This window comes from Heliangelus exortis, chromosome 1 (genome assembly GCF_036169615.1).
Source record: "Heliangelus exortis chromosome 1, bHelExo1.hap1, whole genome shotgun sequence".
NCBI classification, from domain to species: Eukaryota; Metazoa; Chordata; class Aves; order Apodiformes; family Trochilidae; genus Heliangelus; species Heliangelus exortis.
In genome coordinates, this window is record NC_092422.1 from 144,337,722 (window position 1) to 144,356,921 (window position 19,200).

At 45.0% G+C, this 19,200-nt stretch overlaps 1 protein-coding gene across 31 annotated transcripts in view; it reads right to left on the bottom strand.

Annotated features, from left to right (window-relative positions):
* Nucleotides 1-1,216: 1,216 nt before the first annotated feature.
* Nucleotides 1,217-19,200, bottom strand: part of RBFOX2 (RNA binding fox-1 homolog 2) — a 174,451-nt gene continuing 156,467 nt past the window's right edge. For 12 of the 31 annotated variants that reach the window (XM_071729589.1, XM_071729637.1, XM_071729559.1 and 9 more), the window contains 4 exons: nt 14,880-14,922; nt 9,784-9,872; nt 8,739-8,811; nt 1,217-7,586 (listed from right to left, as the gene is read on the bottom strand). In XM_071729589.1, the coding sequence (XP_071585690.1) occupies nt 7,542-7,586; nt 8,739-8,811; nt 9,784-9,872; nt 14,880-14,922 (250 nt within the window). In that variant the 3' untranslated portion in view covers nt 1,217-7,541. The other 19 variants (XM_071729687.1, XM_071729643.1, XM_071729567.1 and 16 more) reach the window with 11 other exon arrangements.

Here is a 19,200-nt window from a genome sequence, read left to right on the forward strand (position 1 = left end):
CTTTGTTTCAAGACCTCTTTCAGTCTCACTGATCCACAGTCCTTTACCCCACTCTTGAGCAACCTGGTCAAGGTGTCCCTGCCCATGCAGAGGGGCTGGAAGTAAATGATCTTTAAGATCCCTTCCAACCCAAACCATTCCGTGATTTTATGATTCTTCCACAATTATTCAGCCCTCGTTTCCAGGCATCTAATTTTAGCAGTTACTGTTGAACATCCTCTCGAGTTATTGTTAGAATGAAACGAGGATCAACTGACAGGAACACATTGCAGCTCCTTGGTAAATACCAGGGAAGAATGCTTAAGGAGCTTGCGAGCCTTCCTGCATCACTACTGACAGTCCTGCCACCCAGGGACACACCTTATCCCACCCCTTTTGTTCATAGGGCCTTGCATTTCCAAAAGCAGTATGAAAATCCTGTGCTGGCCCGAACTGTACCAGGCATATTTTGCTGTATCATTTCACTCAATTACCAGTTTCCATAAATACTTGCAAATCGGCCACCAGGATTTATTATTGGTTATTTTTAGGATCATTTCAGCGGAAAAAGCTCCTGATTACATGGATACATATTTGCATGACATCTTCCACTTGAGGATCTCTTAAGCACTTTGTAGATTATTGAATGAGAATTCCTGCTTGTCTGCAGTGATGCTCCTTCTATAGGCAGGACAACAGGACCCGTGATTAAAAGGCATGTCCAAACTCCCTGAGGAAATTTATGCTGAGCACAGGAACACCGCCTTCCAGTTGTGTGTGTTAACTATTAAACCTGTGCTAACACAGACAGCAGGAGGCTGGCTACACAGGCATTAAATAAGAAGCAGATACTGTAATTTGCAATGGCTCTCTTTATATGCTAGCAGGTTCAAACACAGATGAGGCTTGGAGAGAAGGGGAAAAAATAAAAATAAAAATGAGGCTCCCAATCCAACCCCAAACAAACGTCCCTTTTCTGCTAACAAGCAGCAACAGGAAAGGAGGGCAGGGAAAGGCGTGGGGTTATGGAAAGCTTATTGTACCGGGCTGGGATTTTGCCAGTGTCATTTGCCAAGGCTTCGCCCTGTATCACTGTGAAGAAGATCTTGTCTCCCAGCTCCTTCTTCAAACCAGGTTCTGTTCTTTGCATTTTACCTGCCAGGGAGGTCAGGGAGACGGACCAGGGAAATTCATCCAGGTGCACTGGAAAACAGACAACACATGGGAGCCAGCAGACTGGTGTTTCTCTCTTTTATTTAAAAACAGTGCTTCATTACCATTTGCAAAGGGTTAGGAAGGGTTTCCCCCCTTGCTTAGAGTTTATAAAAGCCAGCAACATGATCAATAATTTATACACATGGATAGTAATACAAAAAAAAGGAATAAAAGCTAAAGATCTAACTACTCCGACCTTCACAATTCCAGCTACTTGATAATAATAGGAATAACCCAATGAATACTGTATGGTCTGAAAGCTACTATACAATATGATACTTAACGAGGGAGGGCGGGAAGTTAGAGGCTGTCACAAAGCCCTGGGATGCAGATACTGCTTCTCCAGAGTCAGCAGGGAAATGGGACCCTGGGCAAGCGGCTCGGGCGTCCTAGGAAATGATCCAGGGGAAAGGGAACGCATCCTACCCAGGACACATCCTGTTCCCCAGCAGTACCTGGCAATGGGAGGTGCTGGGGAGACCACGTGAAGGGGCAAGTCCGTCGCTGCCACTGGAGGTGCCGCGGCATCTCTGCCTTGCACTGAAAAAAAAAATCTCCAAGTCTCAAGTAGATCAGCCTGTGAGGTCAGTAAAACACTCCACCAGCTCCATATCGCTCTACAGCCCTGGTTCTCATTTGCTATCAGCCCCACGTTTTAGCTCCAGCTATTTACAAGCAGGATTTCTTATATTTTTTTTAAAAAAAACAAAACCAACCAACCAAAAACAAGAAAGAAAAAAAAAAAAAAAGGAAAAAAAATGTAAAAAGCCAAAATCAAATCATATCCCCTGGGGTAAAAGAGGATTATTTCGTCACTTGATAATGCAGCCAAATCAAGCTGCCAAAACTACAACACGCGTGCACACAGAAAATACTGTGAACAGAAAAAATTAGAAAAACAATCAAAACCGAGACTGATTTCTGTACGAAATTCATTCCTCGGGGAAGCTACAAGCCCCTCCACCAGCAGAGAACTAGGAATCTGGCAAGAGATTTATTGACCCACTTCAAAAAACGAAACAAAAACCCATTCCTAAGATGAACTGGCATTTTGCTAACTGCCAGCCAAATGAGCATTTGGGTGGACGGCTTTAGACACCAGCAATCTCCTGGTGAAATCAGGCAAGATTTTGGGCTGATGTGTTCTACTACGAGTTGAGAGGCAGCGGGGGAAGCTTGTCTCCTGCACAGACCTGGAGCAGCTGCAGCTTGCCACCCCGAGAGGGCAACCACCAGCAAGGAGTTGCCTTCCAAGCTTACAAATGGCAACGGAGTTGGGACTTGGACGTCCCAAGCCCTGCTTGAGCTGCCACCGGAGCACGTGCTGCAGAGGGATGGATGGTGACTATCCTGCCAACTCCTGGCTAGAGGAAAGAGTACCAGGGAGAAACCCAGAGCCTGCTTGAAAAGGGCCCCATTTCACACTCTAGCTATCGGACTCCTGCTTGTCTTGTGGACTGGAGTTTTCATTGCAGAAGAGAAGTTTACCGGGGTTGGAGGGTGAAGAGGACAATCAGTAAGGTGGGGATGGAGGGACGGGGCATTTCAGACATTAACATCACCAAAAATAGTGTTTTATGCAACAAAGAATCAAGTCTCACTGGTGTATACTACAAAATGTTTGACATTTTCCAAGAGCATGACAAAATAAAAACACAAAGAAGTTTACATTGGATGTTCATCTTGTTCACTAGGTTGGGTTTACCCCCCACCCTCCTATTTTAAAACAGTGCAAACAGGTAACACACTTTTAAAAAAGCACCCCTCTGCACCAAGGACAGCATTCCCCTGACCTTGCCGAGCTGGAGGGCCACAGGCAGGCAGCCATCTGCCACCCTGCCCGTGTGCTTTCCCTTTGGAGCTAGACTCAGCAAAAGCTTCCCCAGAGCTGTTGTTTGGTTTTCCCTTTATTGAATTCCTAAGTGCTCCCCAAACCTGTTCTCCACTTGCCTCCTTCTTTGGGGCCAGGATGGGAAATACATACAGGGACAGTCTCGGGGAAAACATAGGTAGGAACTTGGAGGCTCTACTTTGTATTCCCTGCTGTGGAAGCTCTGGGTGAATTTCAAACCCAGAAGCCACCATCTCTTTTCAGACAAGGAAATGGCTTCATTAACCCTTTCACAACTAGCACTCGAGCCAGCTTCTCAGGTCACCCTCCTCAGTGCCTGCCACACACTTCACATCCACAGATCTCAAAATGGGTGAGAACAGGGGGTAAACTTTAACTTCACTTCACTCGAGGGACGGGGAAGCGAAGCCCGGAGCAGCCACACAACTGCTCCACGATGACCCTTGAGGACCACAGACAGAGCCCTGACCAAAGTACAGGCCTCTGACTCCTGAGTTAGCACTGAAACTCTCTTGGGCACTGAAAGAGCAAAGCCACAGCTAATTTAAAACATGGCTCTGTCCATCTGAACTCATGACACAGGGTCCACTTAACTGCTTAACCTCGGAATAGCTGGCTATGGCAGGCTCACACTGATCTCCCCACTGCGTCCAGGTCTCATCATGGTTTTCTTAAAAAAGTTAACCCACTGACAACAGCGCAGCCTCCCTAATGCAGGGCTGGGCATCAGTGTAACTTACTCTCAGCAGAGAATATGCTATACCAGAACAAATCATCTTTGTACCAACACAGCTGTAACCAAGAAGGAAAGACAGACCAGCACATTAAATAAATCAACCCTTCAATCCAAAACTCTATCAGTACAATATCGTGTACTTATACGATACAGCATCAGTATCGTGTACTGGCCAGACCTGTTGAAAGACAGTACAAACAGCAACACTTAAAGTAACATTTTTCTCTGCATCAAGAGGAATTTTGGATGCCACCAGACTAGAAGGTGACCAACAACAAGATCTTTGCCAGGCTGCCTGTGTGGTTTCCCTTGGAAAGTGAAGCCCTACTCTGAGAAGGACCTGTGACTGCAGACCCATCCTGGGGACATGCACCAGCTGCCATTGGTCAAATAAGCCAGGGCCCAGTTTAATTTATTAAGTGTTATTCATTTTGCATAGGGAGATATAGGCTTTGTCCTCACTTCTTCAGAAGATGGATACAGCCACGGCTTGGCTGCTCTGAATACATCTCAAGCCAGTTCGTAACACAACTGAGTGAAACCAGAGCTGTTGTTTTGCCAAGAGGGAAGAAAAGCTGAAGAGCTCTCCTACCGCGGCACAACACTCACTCGAGAAATCTCACTGCGAAATTCCAGCTGGCATGTTAAATTTTTGGGAGGCCTGGTGCTCCGGAGACCTGGAACCAGCAAGGTACCTCCAGCCCCCAGCCATGCAAACACCTCGGCATCCCCTGCTGCGAGCAGGAAGCCGGGCAGGCTATCAGTCAGCTGCCTCAGCAGGAATCTTGCAGCATTAACTACAGAGTCAAGGAGACACCAGCTGGTTAATGCACTGGAGAAGCCTGGCAGGGAAGCAACCAGAGCATGCCAGGCTGGGACAGAGGAGGAAATGAGGCTGGATGGTCCGGAGCGGGTCATGCAGCAGGAGACCTCGGCCTCGCAAAAAGGTTGGGTGCTTCTGCACGAAACACCTCACGCTCCTAATATTACTCGGGTGGCCTGAAGCCACCATGCATAGACTCTGCTCGGAGGCAGAAATGGCCTCCCTACTCCCAGAGAGGCCAAGTGGAGGGGTAGGGGTAAGGGGGGGAGGATTGCAGGCAGCACTGCCAGGGTAGGGGAGGGCACTTGGGGAGGGAGAGCCCAGCTTTTTGGGAGCTGCAGTCAGAACCAGCTGAACTGAAATGTAGAAAAGGGGGCAGAGGGGCGAGCAGCTGCCCCTGCCAGGCTTGGCAAGCTGTGCCCCTCTCACTCACAGCCAGCGGATTTGCTGCATGAGGAACTGCCTGTGGGCAAGGGAAGGGATGGCCCCGCTCAGCCTCTCTGCCCCACAGGTGGGTACAACAAGTCCAGTAGAGGCTTTTGCTGCATCTCAGCTCCAGAAGTCCCCTGGCTGCCCTGCGGTGGAAATGGCTCCCCTTGAATATCACTATTTCTACCACAAGTTCTCCCTCCCCTACCCCAAATTCAGACAGTGAAAGCCCCCAAAAAACCCCGAGTCCCCCTCATTTCCTAGATTTTGTGAAAGCCCCAACACCCTGTTCCCCCCTTCCCATTTTCAAGCTAACTAAAATATTTATATACAAACAACAAAAAAAATTGTCATAACAGCAACAAACCAAACTTTGGCTTGGAAAAAAAAAATAGTTAAAAACCAACAATAAAACCAGGAAAAAAAAAATACAATGTGGCCAACAGGCTGGCAGTTTGGTGTCCCCTTGTCTAGCTATTCCTCCAGAGAAACAATAGTTGCAGGGTCTCTAGCTTAACTAATGGCTTCCCCATTCTTGCCCTTTTAGGTGCCTCCTTCCTGCTGCACACAGAGAGGCTACGTCTGTCACTGGGGAAGAGCTAAAAAATGTGTGGTTGTGTGTAGCTAGGCCAGGATAACCTCCCCAGGAGCTCTGCTGGTTGCCACTGCTTAGTGTTAAACGCAGGAGGTTTCCTGTTGTGGTATCAGGAGAGGAGGGAGGAGTAGGTACATGACAGGAGTTGCAGGTCCCACAAACAAGCCCACACTCCGAGCAGCCTTTCCAGGGGTCAGTGAGTTCACCCCAGTACCAACCAAAGGAGTGAAGGCAGCCTAATAAAACCACGCTTCTGCATTTCTCTAGCCTGTGGTTAGAGGCCCTGCCTCTGAGCACTCAGGTTACTGGGAGCACTCTCGGAGCCAGCAGTGGAGCAGGGAGGTCTGGAAAGCAGCAGCTCCCTATCACAGCACAGCTCATGCAGTCATCTAAAAATGTTGATTTTGAAACACAGCAAAATTACTGTAGATAAGAACAGGAGAGAGATGTGGGAGTCACGGAGCCCTCCCCTAAACAGTCTCTCTGCTTCCAAATATTGTAACATGTAGTGTCTATATGGACTCAGTTGACCAGGAGCATTGCCTTCTCTGAGAAGCTGGGCAAAACAGACTCAGGGGCTCCAGCAGAATTACATAAGGGCCTGGAAGTTCCTATGTATTCATAGCTTAAGCAAACTGCTTCTGCCTCTTCTTAAACTCCTGACTGAAACAAAACTACCTCAGGATCACATTTAGATATAAAAGACCCTCTTCCCCCACACAAACCCACATGCTTGGCCCTTGCCTCAGCAGCTTATCCGTGACCTATTTTTCCCTCACTCCTGTTATGTCAAACAGATTACTTGAGGAAAAGCCCAGGCAGTTCAGAGTGGACAGGAGAGACCTTGTACGCTGGACCTCGGAGCACCTGTGCTTGGTTCTTCCTCTAGCTTGCTTCCTCTGCAAGGCTGCTTCACCTCTGCAAACTTAACCGCTTGTTGTCCACAACAGAGGTACTCTGTGTGATGCTGCATTCCATCTGCCACTCTTCGAGGGAAGAAAGGGAGGAAAGGGACAGCAAGGGAGAAAAATCTTGAAAAGCAGGAGGGAAAACTAAAGATAGTTACAGCCACCAGCAATGGACAACAAGCAGCTAGAATAAGTGTGTGGGAAAAGATCATCCTCATCAAAAATTCCTTTCAAGGTCTTGTCCCCTGTACAGCAGATGACAGCCAAAGTCTTCGGGCAGGTTGAGTAAATCGGAAATCTTCTCTTGACAAGTCTAAAAAATCCTGACACTGCTGAAACTGTCCCAAACCTGTGCATGGCAGATGGTGATAAAAATGAGGAAAGTCTCTGCATTTCCCCCGTTTCCAAATGTAAATGACTATTTCCCACCAGCATGTAGGTCCAAGCGACAGCCAAAGAATTCTTCCTTCTGTAGACCAGAAACACGGCAGGTGGAGACTTCTCCCTCACATCCTCCTGTCTCACAGGCAGCAAGCACCAGACCCAGGGAAGTAACTCTGTCTGTGTGCTCCTGATTAATTGCATGATATCGGTTTTTAACAAGCTTTCCTTATCGCTAATCGCCTTTTCCGTGATTGGTAGGATAAGCTATGCACCAACATACAGACACGGAAATGCATTATTTTTACCACAGTTTAAAAAAAAAAAAAAACAAACCAAAAACAAGAAAAAGAAACCAACCAAAAAAAAAAAAAAAAAAGCACAATCTTTGGAACAAAAGAATTAAAGGCAGAAATTTAAAGGAAAAAAAATACATATTCAAAGAACATAGTGAGGTATAAAAAAGTATTTTCTCTTTTTTTTTTTTTTCTTGTTTTTTTTTTTTTTTGTTTGTTTGTTTTTCCTCCTCATCTTGCTATAGAGTTCCTCTACTAGTAAATATTGCAATAGCCAGGCCTCATGAACTGGGGGGGCTGTCCCACTTGCAGGGGGCTCACGTCACTTCAGTAGGGGGCAAATCGGCTGTAGCCACCTCGGTATAAACTCGCCTGTAGAAATTAAATGAGAAAAGAAGAGATGGTTAGGGGGTGAACTGTGAAGAAAGACTCGAGGACAGGACTCAAACGCTCTCAAAAGGACTGACAGACATGTCCTGGCACCGACCCACCACCACCAGCACTTCTAAAAAGCAAGAGAAGAGAACCTTCCCTGCAAAACCAAAGGCATGGCTCAGGAGGAAAAGCTCACAACCAGCCAGCTAGAGGCGAGGTTTGGTAAGTCTCAGTTTAAGGGATTTCAGTACCAAAGACAGGACTCATCAGTCTAATATCTGAGATAGTTGTCTACCATGTCTTTCTAGGTAAGAGACGAAGACTTCTAGGATGCTCTTCACCTCACCTTAAGGTAAAGGTCTAAAATAGACATAATGTCCTGGTATCCTAGAAGTACCTGTTTTTCCTTCATCGACCCTAAAGAGAATCCACATGATGAGCTAAGGCTTAGATGGAAGCGCTACACTGCGGATATCTATATTTAGGTGTCTTTTTCTCTGAACACATTTGTATTCCAGCCTTTGCAACAACACTGCACTGGCTAGGAGCAGATGGGCAAGCATGTGCTTTCAGCAAGCTCCTTCACTCCCCTCCGATGCCAGCATCCCTCATTCCTGCCCTTGCATAACTACTGCTGGCAGGCAGGACACTGCATCCTTCCACTAGTGGAAGATGGAACTAAGTGGATCAACTTTGCTGCAAAACGCATGAGTACATCTTATTCCCTTGCTTCCTAGAATTTAGTTTTCAACATTACCTGTTAAAGTTGATGAAAACAGCATGAAAGGGTGTCTTGCAACTCTAACTTCTGCTGACTTTTGTTCTATGTATCACCTTGATACAGTTCTATTGACCCACTAACAAATGTTCTGGCTCCTAACATTTCTGGTCATTCTTCTTCCATCTCCTTTGTACTAGGTGATGTGCAAGACCAAGCAATAACTGGTCTGCTCTAGCCTGGCTCCCTTTCTAGTGCACACACACAAACCTAAGAATGCAGAAGAATTGGGAACACAGCAGCTCAGCTAAGGACCTCCTTCCTCAACAAAAGAAGATTTTCTGGCTGAAGTTTCATTACCTGACACCCAGTGAACAGCTGTTCCTCATGCTGGAAATCAGAAACAGCACAAGAAGAAATATCCCACTTACCACAGCTCCAACTCCGTAGCTAGCGGCAGGGGCAAGGGCATGGTAAGGATCTGCTGTGTACACCCTGCCATAACTGAAGAGAAGGAGAAAAGATACACACACACAAAAAAAAAAAAAAAAAAAAAAAAAAAGAGAGTCACTTCAGAGGCCAGAGAAAAGAGCTGTCTGACCACAGGCAATGGAAAAAGCAGCATGCCCTTCTATACACATGTATGCATACATGCACACACATGCACACAGGCAGCACCTCTTCTAAGAGATCCTACAGGCATGCTGCCATGTGTTGTAGGAAATGGGCAAAAGAATGGCCTGCAAGGAGGAATGTGGCAGAAGCCATGGGCTCGACCTAAAGGAAAGAGGTCAGCACCTTTGATATGACAGCTGGTGCATCCCTTACCTCGCATGATGCAATTTTGGAGGAGAGTGCCTGCTGGCACTAGCAGTACTGGCACGGCAACAGCTGCTAAATGGAAAGCAGTGAGGGATTCTCCAGAATGAGGAGGGAGTATGAACTTTAATGGGTCTCGCATATGCTAGGATTAAAACATGGCCTCACTGCACAGGAGATGAAAAAATCTTAAGGCAAGCACGCTGATGATAATAATCCTTTGTATCTATGCAGAGCTGCACATTAAAGATTCCTAAAGTACTGTATGAGCTGAGCAATTTTTACATTATGGATGGGGAGAGAAACGGACCCAGTAATTAAACAACCTGCCCAGAGTCACAGAGCAAGGAGCTGGCAAGGCAAGCCAGGTCTTTTGACTCTGAGGCCGTAACCACACTGCCTCCTTTGTGCAGAGAATCACACAAGGATAGGGAAGAGGCCAGGATTTGTGCCAGCTCACATACACCGGAGGGCAACGCTGCCCGGGAGCAGAGAGACAAACCGTGCATTCAACTCTCTCACGTTGGGCTGTGCATGCATGTGTGCGAGTGCAAGTAAGACAAAGAAACAGGGGAAAGAAATAGAACTACTGTAATGGATCAATGCTCCTTGAGGCCCTGAGAGCACAGCAAGCATGGACACCTCCCCCTTACATACCCATCGCTGTAAGCTGCTGCAGCGGCTGCAGCGGCCGTGGCTGCTGTTGCAGTAGCAGGTTGTGCATATCTGTAGGCTGCGTACCCACCCTGCAGGAGAGAAGAGAACTGACTTTACAGATACCTGTCCACCCACTTGTAAAAAAATAGTAATCCAAAAAAAAAAAAAAAAAGAAAAAAAAAAAAAAGAAAAAGTCACACACATCACAAGGAGAGGAAGTGTTTCAAACTGCATCAGCTGCCATGTCCTGTCCATCAAAAGCATCGCTCATTAACTCATGTACATTCCTTTCCTTAGAAGGACTGGGGAGACTCTTCCACTGCCCCATTTAGCAGAGGAATAAACTAAAGCATGCCTGAGCATGGTTATATCACTGCAGGAGATTAAATTTGGCATGGAGAAAAGCTGAAATCTGGCATGGAATGTAATTTTTGTGTCCCTTTCCTCTTACACTGGGGAAATCAGTGGTGGGCACTTTCTGTGAGGTGTGTATTTTAGAAAGGGGACCATTCAGAGAAATTCCTCCTTTGTTCCCCCTCTCTCTCTTTTTTAAGCCTGGGAAACCCAGAAGACTAGAATTTAATTTGGTCCAGATGCTTAAAAGTCTCAACAGCTAGAGAAGCCAAAAAGCTGGTCAGAGGAGATAGTCCCTGGTGGTCTCAGGGTTGGCAAAAACCTGACTGTCATTGACACTAACCAGATCATTCTCCCCTCCCTCCATTTAAGGAAGAAAAGGGGTGGGGAAAAATATGCCAGAACAGTCTGTATTGCTGCTGCATTTCTGCCCATGCAATGCACCTGTAATCAAGTTCTTTAAAATGCTTACACTGAGAGGTACTTATTAAAAACGTACTCATGGCTAGGCTGGCAAAATGTGAATCCTGACCCAGAGGCATACCTGTGAGTCTCCTCCTGGAACTCCCACAAGGAGTAGGAGCTCCTGGGGCAGAGGGAGAGCTGGCTCAGACAGGGGGCTCTGCACATCCTGCAGTATTGAAGGAGAGAGGCCACCCACCTTTCAGATGAGGGGCAAAAGTCGCATGGCAGGCAGCAAAGAGGGCTCTGAAGCCCAGGGTAGATCCTTCTTTATTGTACACTTCTGAACTCATTTTTGTCAACTTAGAGGGGGCAATGGTAAATGAACAGTGGCTTTGATTTGGCAGAAACAAAAGGAGCCATAACTAACATCAGAAAACTCCAGGTGGTTCTGGCACCTTTTTTTTTCCAAGTGACATTTCAGAGTGTGAAGGACCAGAAGGCAGACGTAGGCTTTTCACCTCCTGAATCAGCTCAGCATACCTCTGCCACTTCTTCCCCAGAGATCTTCTGACTACATGTACCTAAATCAACTCTACTACTGAACTCTGTTTGCTCAATAGTGCCTGGTTTTGGGCTAGGTAGTTTTTAAATTAGAAGTAATGATTTTACATTAATTTTGGTTGCTTTTGTGGGGCCTGTGCTAGCCCTAGAAAGGCTAACATGCTATCCAAAACATGCCTGGGGATCATTTCCTACACTAGAAAAGAAGGACTTACAGACTCTTCAATCTTCTAGTTAGTTAGCAGAAGAGCAACACAAATCTGCAGCTATGAAACATAACAACACTGCCTGAAAGGGATGTCATGTTACAGTTTTTCCCTTTTAATCTCATCTAGCTGTTTCAACACTTGTGTTTCGAACTGATGGTTTGGGGAGGTTTTGCTTGGGTCTGGCATGCTACCACCATTACACCCCACCTCCAAAACATGATGAAGGCAAGAGGAATGAAGTGCAACCTTAATTCCAACCAAACCTTCATTGACCTCAGCAAATTAAGACAAAACTTCATGCCTGTATCACTGTGGTTTTAAGCTTATGAACCTTCTGAACCCTCAATGGGGTCTGTCACTTGGTCCCGGCGTATGAGCTGATGTCACCCAGTCCTACTTTCTGCCAGGCAGCTGGCTTCAGCACACACCCAGATTCCCCCTCCTCTGCCCCATGCTTGCAAGCCACATTTCAGATCAGAAGCCATTTTAAATGTGCCTGGCACATCCTCTGAACATGACAGCAAGATGCAGTTTGAAACCATAAAAGGGTTATCATGTAATTCTCTTTTAATTCATGTCTCTCATAAAGAAAAATGAAACCAAATCAAAACGGAACGAAACCAAAAAAAAAAAACAACCCAAAAAAACAAAGAAGAAGAAGAAGAAAAGAGAAGAAGGGTCGGAATCAGGTGTGGGAGGGGGGGGATGGCGTAACATTTATTAATCAAAATTAAAAACTAGGCATGCTGACATCTGGAGCTAGAACAACCAGCAAAGTCACCACGTTCAGACTCATATTGGCTAGTTCTATCCATCCCAGCATTCTCTTGGGACAGCAGTTTGCCCTAGGCTCTACCACAAGCTCAGTGAAGTACACAGCCTCAAGTACTAGAGCGTGCAGCCACAACAACCTGCTATTACGGAAACAGTCAGTCACCACTGGAGTTAACATTCCAACCTTAACAACTCCCGCAGCCTCCCGCCCTCGCCCCCCAGAATGGCTCCCACCCTAGCCCTGTCCCACACCACAATGTTAATAATTATAACAAGCAATAACCCATCTGTTATATCAGAGAAGGGAACAGAGACTCCACTGAGAGATTTAGAGCGGGATGTTAACATTTCTTCAGTCAACTGCACAACAAACAAACAAACAAAACAAAACAAAAAAAAAAAAAAAAAAAAAAGAAACAAAAAACAGGAGAAGTAATTCATTGGAGAAATGAAGTTAAGAAATAGCTGACATGTGTATTGCTTTTTAACCATGCACTGATGCAAAATTGAAGCTACTGTTAATTTAAAAAAAAAAAAAAAAAGTAAAAAAAGAAAAAAAGGGGAAAAAAAAAAAAAAGTCACAGGATAGAGGTACACACACACGGGCAGACCTGCTCAGTTCAAAGCGGTCTGCAAGCTCTACTTGTGTGTACCTCAAATAAAATGAAAAATGGGGATTATAATGGCCATGGTACATTCCTGTCACAGGAGCAATGAGTGTGGACAGCTGGGGGATTTCTGACACGGGGATGTTTTTAGCATGACCAGGAGGTCCAAATACACCAAAAAACATGGTGAAGGAAAGAGGAGGAAAGTTGTGACTATTACTTGTCATTTCGTAAATGCTTTCACTAAGCTTTGTACCAGTACAGAACAAAGGAGACATCCTGCAGGTTATGCTCCTGTTCTCCATAACTAAAGACCCACTACGTTTCCATCATACGTTTCCATCAATGTGTCTAAAGCCCTGTTCAGCTTGTCCAATGCACCAGTTTTCTCCAGCTATTCCTGCTCATACAGAATTTTAGCCGGTATGGAGAGCTCATCTGTAACCCCAGCTACACAGTCCTATCACCCCTAGTGATTTCTGATGCCACTCACTTGAGGTACTTCAGTAAATATAACCTATAATGGAGTAGAACATCTTCAAACGTGAACAACTGTGTTTCCCAATTTAAAAAAATTATTAAAAAAAAAAAAAAAAAAATTAAAAAAGGCCCTTGCCAGCTGTACCACACTCCTCTCCCAGTGCCACAGCCAAACAGCAACTGAAGACACCACTGAGTGGTGAAACCCAGGACAACGTGCAAACTCCTACTCCATCTATTTAAGGGAAGTGATTCCACAGGGACAGGTTTTACCCAGCTAGGTTCAGTTTTTAAGATCTTTAGCCTCATCTCCTAAGAAATGAGTGTGGCTGAGCTCCTGTTAAGATGTTACATCAGAGACGTTTCCATCAAAGGGACAGTTGAAACACTGCCTTGACAAGGAAACAGGGGAAATAAGGAAAAGGTTTACGTGTTTTTACTGGGCAGTAATGACCAACTGGAGACTGAAAAAAAAAATTAAAATGGGTCCTTTCTAGTACAATCTTTTGGATTGTCTGGGGAGCACACAAGAGAGATGAACACAACCCTAAAGGTTACTTATCTTAATTCGAGTTCTCTTTCTCTGGATATTGTGCCAGAGTTGATGGGTCTGTGCTAAACCCCTTTACCCATGTGAATGAGTAGGGCCTGAGCCTATAGATCTCAGCTGTCAAACAACTGTATTTGCTTGGGCATTTGCAAAAACCCAAATTTAAAATGACTCCTCTGTGATGTTATCATCCTTGGCTCGTCAATGAAGCGAGAAAATATATATTTTTTTTCCTTCTTTAACATTAGATGATAGCTTTTTCAATATTGTCAGATATTCTCTGAAATAACACAAACATGGCAAAACAACATATATAGGATGCTGCAGTCCCAACTAAAGCAGCATTTCAATTACTGAGCATATTAATGTAGATAAATAAGCACTACACAGTTTAGCTCAAAATAAGTCCATCTTCTCTTCCACTCTTCAGGTCCATATTAGATGATCACTCCAACAAGAACATGAGGAAATAAAAAACTACAGCTTACTATGTCAGTGCATACTATGGTATAAGCCTCCCTTTTCTTTTTGCCTTGCTTTAGATGGGCACACACAGTGTGTTGCTGGCCCTCTTTACTCCAAAGAGCCTTTATGCCACTAAGACCCAAGCATTCCCATACCCCTGGAGAAATGTGTAACTAAGGGTACCAGTAAGGTACATTTGACCACCTGCCAGGTTTAGGCAGTGAGCCCAATTTTAGGCTCTTTTATTTATCACATCTCAAATATGTCTTTCCCGCCCCAACTGCTCTACAACAGAAGAAGAAGAAAGGGCTAGAACTGTTTCCAGCATTTCTGTATTAGAAGGGTGGCATACGTGCACCAGAAATGAGCATGAATGAATTAAAAGAGGTGACAGGACAACGGTGTCCATTGCAGCAGGTGCTTCTACATGGTAATGGGACAAGCATGAACCTTGTTAACCCTTCCATTGAATTTATGTTATTGGGTTTTTTAATGAAATGCCACTCTGTGTGAAATCTGGACACACGCTGCCCTGCTAGAGCAGGGGCTTGTATCACACGTGAGTCTGCGCTGCCCTAAAAAAGCCTCTGTTCCCATCTCTAATGTGGTGCTGGAATGGTTAGTATAATTCAGTTTTTTCCACTGCAATCCACAATCTGATCGGTTGGCAGGTCACACTGGCACTCCTACCTGAGGTATTTTAGCGCTAATGATTGGTTCCTGTAAGACTATTCTATAACAGAACACAGGAAGAGCAGTTCAAAAAAACACAGCTGTGGAAAGAAACAATCATACAAACAGCCCACGGAGGGGCTCACCAGCCTTTTCTTTCCAGTGGATGCAAGCACGCTTTTCACAGGCAGGAGCAGTCTTCGCATGGGTGGGTTTGTTTGGGTTTCCCCCCCCCCCCCGGCCCAGATTGACCCCGTTTGCAAAAGAAAGATAACCTTTCTTATCATCCGAAATTAAGCCCTTTGCATCCTGGGGCAGAATTCAGGTGTCTTGCCAGAGTTGGATGCATCCAACAAAAGATGGATTGCGTTCTTCACAGAAGAAATGGCTAGCAGGATGGTTGCCCCAGGAAAGAAAAAAGGAGTGAGGAAGAGGAGGAGGAGGAGGAAAAAGAGGTATCAGTGCATAACACGTATGCAGAAAAAGCAGCACAAACTTGGGACACTTCCCCTGCATCTCACCTACCACTGACCACTCCCTGCCAGCTCAGCTCACTTCCACCCTTCCTTGACACAACTCAGAAGACCTAAGGGAACTTCAATCTAACTTTTGCCCCCAGGTCCCAAATGAAGTACTCTCTGCAACCTCTTCCACAACATGGACTTCCTTTCACAGCAACCAGAAGGATGTAAGCACTGCAGTGAAAAGCATGACAGAGCAGTGGGGCTCAGGAACACTATAATCATTCCACCTCTGCCAAGCAAATTGTTTGGAAGTGTAACTTCATATTCGATTATAACTTTTTCCTGAGCTCCATCAGAGGTCTCTGAGGAGCAATAACATCCACCTTGATGATTCCCATCTTTTATCATGCTGCTTTCTGACAGTGTGACCAGTGCCACCAATAGCAACGTCATCAAAAGTCCACCTAACACTTCTAAAAAGGCTGGGGGGCTTGGTTTGTGTTATGTGATGCTACTGCTCTGCAGCACCAAGTGGTTACAGAGATTCTTTGTTACTGGAGTCATTTGCCTTAAAACATGTTAATTAAGTCTCCTCACCTGAAATGGAAGCTCTGGAGGAATTTTCTCAAAAGGAACAGGGAGTAGCCCTGGCCAGTCTTCCCTTTCAACATCACAGCCTCTTATGTGCCATACTCTGAGGGCAGAGGCACTAAACATCACTCATTTGCTTGCTTAAATGCTGTAGGAAAGGCAGTGGTCTGAAAAGCTGGTGGTTTGGGAGTGAGGTAGGAAAAAACAGAACCCTATGTAGTTCTTGACACAGTTTTATAAAAGAATACTTGACGAGGCAGATCGATTTTTAAAGGTCTGCACATATGACAGTATATGCAAGAATGAAGAAATGTACCCAGTATCTCTGCATTCAAGAGAGCATGTCTTCCACCTGCTTTGTGTTGGGAAAAGTGCCTTTGCAAGATCTGACCCTCCACATAAATCAATAATATTTAAAAGCTGATTCCATCCATTATCTGGAGGGTAACTCCAGTGTTCTCTTTATAAATATCAAGCGTAGCACCTTCAAAGGAGCAGGAATATGAAATCCATGCTGACAATCGTGCCACTACCCAATCCAAAACTTTCCCAGCTCCAAACATCTATATTGCTTAAAATACCAGGAAAGGGAACTCTGCTAGAGCTAAGCAGGCCACGCTGCTGTCAACAGCGGATCAAAGCATTTTGGCTTTGAAAAGTATATTCCTACCATAGCTGCCCTGCAACAGCTCTGAATCTGAGAGGAAATCGCTTTTCTCACTAGCCAGTCAGAATCTCTCCATCCACAACCCACCTATGTAAAACACAGATGCCCTGGAGATTTGCAATACAGACTGGCTGAGTAGGACAGAGACAATGACAGGACAAAGTCTCCCATGGTATCAGAGCTAATTCCCAAGACAGGACGAGGCTGCTGACTCTTCTAACCGAACATCTCCACATATTTGTACTTTACAATTCCCCAAAGAGGCAAGAGAATCCAGCCTATTTAGGTATCCTTTCTACCAGCAAAATGAGATGTCAGTTTTCACTCTAGCATCTCAGTCTCCATTTTTAATCAGTCCCCGGGTCTTCCCTGAAGGGATAATCTCCACATCCCAGTGGCACATGAACGTTTTTAAACATACAGCTTGCTCAGTTCAGTGTGGGCTGCATGAATCAAACCTGAAAGGGCCCCAAAAGAGAAGAGAAAGGGGAGGATGGAGGGGGAGAAGGAAAACAAAGGTCTGAGGCTAAACCAGTCCTGTTATTTTTATGTCCGAATTATTTAAACTAAAGAAGTGTTGAGAGAAATTTTCAATTTGCTAATAATCTCTCCAGTTGATTAGTAGCAGTGTGCATGTGGGGGACAGGACACCCAGTAAACTGACCCTGGCAATGATCAGGAAACCCAAAGGCTTAGGTCTTGCACCCAGGGGCAAGCGCAGTGACAGAGAAGCATGCTTGCATTCCTAAATATATAAATATATATCCACAAGGAAGAAGAAAATTAAAGTAAATGATATTTAAAAAACCAAACCAAACCAAACAAACCAAAAGAAAAGAAAAAAAAAAAAAAGAAAAAAAAAAGGCTGGCTTGTCAGGGGTTGGGGACAAGAAGGCTCCGGTGTGTGTACTTACATAGAGGTCAGCACCGTAAAATCCGTCCTGGTAAACCACACTGCAGAAAATCCACACAAAAACAAAAAAACAAAAAACAAAAAACAAAAGAACAGAAAACACATTCCGGTTATTGAGGACGGCAGCATGCACATGCGTTTTACACAGGCAGGTGATGTATGAATCCACAACCTGGGCTTTTGGCAGGAGCAAATCAGCGAGAGAATGTGTGTGCGCACGCACGCCAGACGGCTCCAAGTCATCTTCCATGACATGCAAAAGGGGAAGGGGCGGGCAGATGAGGAGACAGTATGCAAAGGAGAGAGGGAGGGGAACCACCATCTTGTACAATAAAAATACTCAAAAAAGATCAGTGTCCTGAAGAAGAGAAACCAAGGGTTTAGAAACCTCCACTCTGGTTATTCTCCTGGAATGATTTTAGTTACCCCCTAAACACATGGAAACGTTGGCTTCGTGAAGTGGGCTTGAGAAATTGAGGAGCCCTTCACAGAAAGCATCCCACAGGGACTGGAGTCAACTATGTCAGAAGCACATTTCACAGAGTCGTGTATAATTACGTATTTCGAGCTTCAGAGGGCTGCATGACTTTGTTTCTGACATCCATACATCACCTGCTTTTACCCTGCACATTAGACATGCGATAAGATTTGGCTGATCACACAAGCATGCAAAGTATTATTATTCAGCATTTTAAAGAACCAATGCAACACCTCAGGAAAACAAGTCAATCAATTCTGATCAAAGTAAACACAGAGAAATGTAATTAAAAAGAAAAAACCAAAAATACCCACAATGCATTGCTTTCACAAGCAGAGATAATGAGCTAAAAAGGTTAGGTGACTCGTCCAAGGTTCAAGAATTGAAAGGTGCAGTAGTGGGAGTCCCTGGTAGTAACAGCCTATTCCATAGCAGAGAGCAGCAACTGGCAGGGTTTCCATGGGATGGTGCTTTTTCTGCTTTAAGCCATCATTTTCTTTCTCTCAGAACTTCAAGCAGGAAAACTGTTAAACCAGAGCCTGGGGTTCCCAAAGAGCCACTCTTACCAGAGCACTTGCTAACATAAGACTTCTATGCAGCTCGCTTTGGGACAGGGGTTGGGGAAGGATGAGGAAGGAAGAGAGGGGATGCCCCCCACCCATTTGAGTTCAGGGTGTGCCTCATAATGAGGAATTTCTTCCTGCTTTGTCCTCTAAATAGCTACACACAAACTTGCTCAGGGCTTTTAAAAGCATTAGTCCTACCTATCTGTGATGCTCATGGACCTGAAGTGCATGACTTACCAATAGCATTAAGGGAAAAGAAGGCATGGAACGCTAGCTTTTTCTTTAGATTATCCTCTTTTACTCATCAGATGGAATGTGAAATGCTGCCAAGAGCCTGCCACCCTCAGACACCCACCTATTGTAAGGCACACACACACAAAAAAAAGCCCAGCAGATCTCGCCAAAATTCTGCATGCTATTACTAAAAAATAAAATAAAATTTAAAAAATCATCTGTTGCAGTGTTAGCTACTGCTTGAATAATTTAGTCTTGCTGTCTTCCCCAGGTAAAGAACACTCCATTCCCAATGGACAGAATTACTATGGTCTCCAAGAGCACTGTGAGCAGATAAGAAGATAGAGACCCTTGTTAGAAGAAGAGGGGAGCCACTTCAGCAGGGAGAAGCAGGCCATGAGATCATTTTTGTTGAAGCTAATTTTT